At 36.1% G+C, this 6,000-nt stretch overlaps 1 protein-coding gene across 1 annotated transcript in view; it reads left to right on the forward strand.

The window, feature by feature from the left end:
• LOC120256338 (pullulanase 1, chloroplastic) overlaps window positions 1–5,280 on the forward strand; it is a 55,289-nt gene extending 50,009 nt beyond the window's left edge. The window contains 9 exon segments of the mRNA XM_039264036.1: window positions 3,196–3,284; window positions 3,457–3,534; window positions 3,671–3,716; window positions 3,718–3,810; window positions 4,025–4,036; window positions 4,038–4,100; window positions 4,102–4,136; window positions 4,219–4,318; window positions 5,008–5,280. Of these exon segments, the coding sequence (XP_039119970.1) occupies window positions 3,196–3,284; window positions 3,457–3,534; window positions 3,671–3,716; window positions 3,718–3,810; window positions 4,025–4,036; window positions 4,038–4,100; window positions 4,102–4,136; window positions 4,219–4,318; window positions 5,008–5,118 (627 nt within the window). The 3' untranslated portion in view covers window positions 5,119–5,280.
• The last annotated feature ends 720 nt before the right edge of the window (window positions 5,281–6,000 follow it).

Here is a 6,000-nt window from a genome sequence, read left to right on the forward strand (position 1 = left end):
TATGTTTTCCTAACTAACAAGCATCACAAACTAACTTTTCTTTATTTGCCCTTTCATACAATGAAGGGTACAACTGCCTCAAAACAGGCAATGAAATGTGTCCCATACGCCGATGATGCAGTAGAAACACCTCCTCTACAGTCATCCCAGACACTCCTACTCCTGCCCCTTCTACCAAAAATGTCAACGCCGAATCCATTCCCTCTCTGTCCATGTACTACAATCCTCATATGCCACGTGTCAGTCCCAAGTCTCCGACTTGTCCCCTTCTCTGTGAAGTTCACCTTGGGAATATCAAAAGAAACAACACAATTTAGTTGGAGGATAATAGCACTGATAGATAATAGATTTACTGGAAATAAAGGAGCATACAATACATTGGACAAGGTTACTAAATCGGTACATTTAACCGTACTCTTACCAACCACAGGCTGGGTTGTGCCATCCGCTGTATGGATGCTTTCTGGAGGGGTCAAGTGATTGAAAGAAGTGAACTCACTAGACGCCCCTGTCACATGTCCAGATGCACCAGAATCTATGATCCATTCTAGTGATCTAGAGGGAGATATAGAGGCAAAAAGCATGTGCAGGACCTGTGGCAGAATGAGCAAAAGTAGAAAGATTACCCCTGGAGTCAGATGTGGATGTCTCATCTGTCATGCTCTTCTTTTCCCCATGTTCTGCTATTCTCTGCTTCCTCTTTAGCATCTCGAAGAGCTCATGCTCCTCCTCAGTAAGAAATGACTTCTTCTCTACTTGTGGATCTATCATCAGATGTGCTCGGTAACCTCCACCTCTGCCTCCTCTATGGCCCCCACGTCCACGACCACGACCTCCAGATTATCCTCGCCCACTTGTTTCTCTCTCCTTAGGTGGCTTTGGACAAGCTTTACTCAGGTGGCCCACTTCTCCATAGTTGAGCACCTGCAGGTCTCCCCCTGCGCACCTGTGATACATGAGCTCAAGGTAACCAAAGTTGATCAAACACCTGGAAGTCCACTCAACTCAGAGTGTACCTCATGTGACTTTCCTCCTGTATCATAGCAGAGACAGCCTCATCCAATAAAGGGATCTTTGTTTGGGCTAGAAGGACTGATCTCCTCTGATCAAAGGTCGGGTATAGATGAGCCAAGAACTGTATAGCCTTCATCTGTCCGTTGAACTCTTTGCTCTTGCATCCTGGATCACTATAGCTCGATATGGTGAGAAATGATCAAGATCTTGCCACAACTGTTCCAGCTCCATGGAGTACTCCTGAATAGATCTATCACCCTGCACCACCGTCTCTATGTCACGCTGGATCTGGAACACCCTCATGTGGTTCTCACCCCAAAGATAGGGTCCTCTTCAGCTTCACCCAAATATCCTCTACCTTTCGAATACCATCCATTGATGAAGCAACCTTTGGAACCATTGAGTTCAATAGCTAGGTGTAAAGCAAAGCGTGTGTGGTCCTCCACTCATCCTCCTTGGCGCTTCCACTTGTTGGCTCAGCCTTGACTCCTGTCAAGTATCCATCTAGCCTCTTCCCCACTAGAGCAGCCTCAATCTGACGCGACCAACTCAGAAACGTGGCTGGTCCATCAAGTTTCAAATCTACAGGAGGGAGATTTAGCCTCATAGGCTGTGGATATACCGGTGTCGATCCGTCCCCTTGCCGACCCAACACTAGAAGCAAGGTTTTGAGTTCTGTTTCTTTCAGTTTTTCATCCATCAATCAATCTCAAGTATCAAAGTCTAGATCACACAGATCTCACGTGACTTCTTTCCTCTTTCTTAACTTGACCCAGTCTTGATCTTCTTCATCCACAAGATCAAGATCCCTTTCATTCAACCTTTCTTTCGTTTCTTGACACAATCTTGGTCCTTCAAGACATCAAGATCTAAATCAAATCCATCTCAACCCCTTCTTCGGGATTGGTGGGGTATCGGCCCCCCCACTTTGGCAAACTTCAATTGACGGAAAAGGAGAAAGGTGGTGGCCGAGTAGAGAAAAGATGGGCGGCGGTACTGTAGCGCCGGCGGTACTGTTAGGGTTTTGTTAGATTTCATTCTGATACCATATTGTTTTTAATTTGGTTCATTCTCATTGATAAATTTTGGGTTTATATAGAGTCTTTACACCTCACTCTTATGAAAACAACCCTGGACTGTACATAGTTACATATTTGCCCATAGGCCCCCGGAAAATATAAACATATAATAAATCTCAACACACATGGATGTGGTGGAGGTGGATAAGGTTGTTAGGCCAACATCTCATCTAATTTCTATGGATCATGATTTGTCTTTCTTGCCTCTTGATGAATTAATTATGTTTGTCTAAAGAGTAACAATATTTTCAAATTCTTAGATAATGTTTTTACCTCTTGGTTGTAAATTTAGAAGAAATGGTGCAATTTGATTGATTTGCAGATATCAATAAGGTATGGAATGTTGAAACACATGGTCTCTGGTTCTCATGGTATTATGTCACTGAATTTTGGGATGAACTTACAGTCACACAGAAGACTTTGAGAATGGGGATGAGTTCAGAAGAAATTTTGCTATAAGCCTGGCTGAATATAGGAAAAACCCAAGGTCTTTCATACTCAGGGTAGTTGAGCGATGAATTTTCTTTTTATTTCGGTAGTAAGTATATGAGGAAAAGTTTGAAGGAGAAATTTAGAAAGTTGTAATTGGATCAAACATGTGTTAGTCACAGGTTGAAACACCCTGTCAAAGATATGGTGCGAATGCTCATTTCGAGTTATGAGCATGTTTGCAATGGTTTTTGGGACCTGGGAGGTTTGTTCGGCTGATGTCAAACTACCATTGGTTCTTTGGTTAAACCAGAGAAGGAAATCTCAAGAGTCCTTAAATATGAAATTGTGGCAGATTTATGAGAAAATTTTGGTATTAGTGTCTCCATGATTTGTTTGTTTGCGATGTAATTAGTTCAAAACAAAACACTATTTAGCTTAATATTGCTCATTAATTTTTTGACATCTTCACCAGAAAAAAAGTCATGCAAAAAAGAATTTGATGCTTCCCACAGACCTTGCAGATGAGACCATGTTTTAAGACCCCATGTAAAACTGTCATTACAAAATTCTTTCTGGCATGTCTAAAATTTTCTGTATTGAATTATAAAAAAATTGGACATAGCATTCAATGGACAGATTTTGGTGAAGATTGATATGAGTTCTTTCTTAGGGAATCCCTTTTTTTCATGCTGGTGATGAGACATTGCGGTCCAAGTCACTCGATCGTGATTCTTATAACTCCGGTGATTGGTTCAACAGGTTAGTTTTTACATTCTGCTCATGTAAATTATTTTCTCATGGGAGTCAATTTTTGGACTAGTAGGTTTCTATTTTTTAATTATCTTCTTTCAAGTCTCAGATAGCTTTTGAAATTGTTGCTCGGAGTAATTTTTTAGGGTACATCTTGTTATGGTGTTTTCATTCATTTCAGGCTTGACTTCACTTATGAGTCGAACAATTGGGGTGTCGGTCTTCCTCCTAGAGAAAAGAATGAAAAGAACTGGCCCTTGTAAGCAAACTTCTCTTTTCACATTGTGATGCTACTTGTCTTGTTTTCATGGTGGGATAGTCATCAAATTTAATATCTTGAAACTTTGATATCTTGTGCCCTGCTACTAATAATTCTAGCATACACCATATTACAGGATCAAACCAAGACTTGGGAATCCATCTTTCAAGCCACATAAAACATCACATCCTTGCTGCAGTTGAGAATTTTGTCGACATGTTAAAAATTAGATACTCTTCGCCACTTTTCCGATTGAGGACTGCAAATGCTATTCAGGTAAACATACATTTTAGGAGAAACTAAAGAGTTACTTGTAGAGGTTATGCATGAAGTATCAATGCTTCCTTTCCATTTTATTCGACTGTATGTAGTCACTGCTCAAGCATAGATAGACATCTGACAAAACCAGAAACTATTGGATTTTCCTTGACCGAATTGGATGATAAACAGTTAATTTATAGTGTTATTCGTCGATTGTTTTTTCTGCCAGGAAAGGGTACGTTTTCCATAACGTGGGACCTTCATCGATCCTCGGATCGATTATTATGAGTATTGAAGATGGACACGAAAGGAGTGCCTGGCATAGCTCAACTTGATCCATTGTTAGTAAATTCTCTCCTCTCCATATCTTTTCGCATTCCTGTGAATTATGGATACTCATGTAGTTGCACATTGCTGTTGCAGATACTCTTTTATTGTCATCGTATTCAATGCAAGGCCGACCGATGTTTCATTGTCAATCCCAACATTAACTGCTAAACGACTTCAGTTGCATCCTGTTCAGGTAGCTTCTCATTACCTTGACATAAACAAAAGTCATTTGATCTGCAATTCCTAATTGAAAGTAGAAGCATTGTGTTGGTTAATGTCCACAGATTAGCTTAAGGTTTTTTTACATGTATACCCCTCCAAAAATCTGAAATTACATATACTCAAAAGAAAGAACATTTTTGCCCCTTAGTTAAGTACTTTTTTTTTTCCCAGGTATTTTTGTTAGGTGTGGACATATAATTATCAAAATTTAAAAATTTATCTGACAAATTGTTATAATCAAAGGATATGAAAAGACCTATATATATATGAAATGTTTAAATAGAGAAACTTTATTAGAGTTTATGTGCAATTTTATACTCATATGGATGTAAAAGATCCATTTATACACCATGTCTTTATAACTATGGCATGCTATTTTGTTTGTTTGTGTACTTGTATTCTAATATTCTTCGTTTGTCATTAATCTATTATCTTGAATATCTACATTGCGTAAAATCTTTATTTATTAATAAAATATATAAACTACAAATTTATTAAAAAAATAATAATAAATACAGATAAAAAATCAGGTCTAGAGTTCATCAGGTGTGGAAACAAATATACAAGAAAGTAGAAAAGAAGACAAAATACGGAAAATAGTCAGATTTTTGTTTTGTATAATTATATTCTGACCTCCATTAAATGAATAACCTGATGCAGTTGAAATCAAAAGATAAATTAGTGAAGCAAGCTTCATATGAAGACTCAACTGGTTGCTTCACCATTCCCCAAAGAACAACTTCTGTATTTGTTCAACTTCGTAGCAGTTGAGAATAAAGCTATTAGGATTAAATCATGTGAAGAAGCAGGAGATTTCAAACTTAATAATTTTATTTAAGTTGTATGTTTATTATGTATTATCTTGTATAACAAACTATTTATTATTCTTGTAGCATGAATAAACCTTTTGAGTTCAGGTTGGAATAAATTGATTTTGGGGTTTGGAAATTTGAACTTGTTTTTTAAAGAAATTATGAGTTAGATTTACTTGGGTTCATGTTTACTTAGTTTTAGTTAAAATAAATATTTTAAACTAAATATATAGCATTTTAATCACTGGGTGGTGTTTATCAGTTGTTAGCTTGCAATATTAATTAATTGTGTTTATCTAATCAATTTAGTTTTGTTAAGGACAAGTCATATCTAATTCAATTATTCTTCAAAAGGCGTCATGGTTTAAGTGATTTTTATTTTATTTTATTTTATTTTGGATAAATGTCACAAGTATACTTGAGCTGAGAATGGATCGTCCAACATGTGCATTCTCACCGAGCACCCCTTACCCCATTATATATTTATATACATATATTCATAATTATATTATATATATAATTAAAATATTAATCATTATAAATTCATATGGAAGATGTTACTCTTTATTTTAAAAAAATTCTGTCTCATATTATTTAAAATAAATTAAATAAAAATAATAAAATTACTATATTAAATAAATTTGATGTTGAGTGATAATAAATAATATAGCTAGCCAAACATAAATCATCAAATATTTTTATTTTTAAATTTTATATATATATAGATTTTTTATTGAACTTATCAATACATAATTATCAATATTTAGGATATTAATATAAAAATAAAAATAAAATTCTAAAAAATACAATTTCTATAGCAAAATCTCTAAAACAAAAAAAC

Source organism: Dioscorea cayenensis, unplaced genomic scaffold (genome assembly GCF_009730915.1).
Source record: "Dioscorea cayenensis subsp. rotundata cultivar TDr96_F1 unplaced genomic scaffold, TDr96_F1_v2_PseudoChromosome.rev07_lg8_w22 25.fasta BLBR01001401.1, whole genome shotgun sequence".
NCBI lineage: Eukaryota > Viridiplantae > Streptophyta > Magnoliopsida > Dioscoreales > Dioscoreaceae > Dioscorea > Dioscorea cayenensis.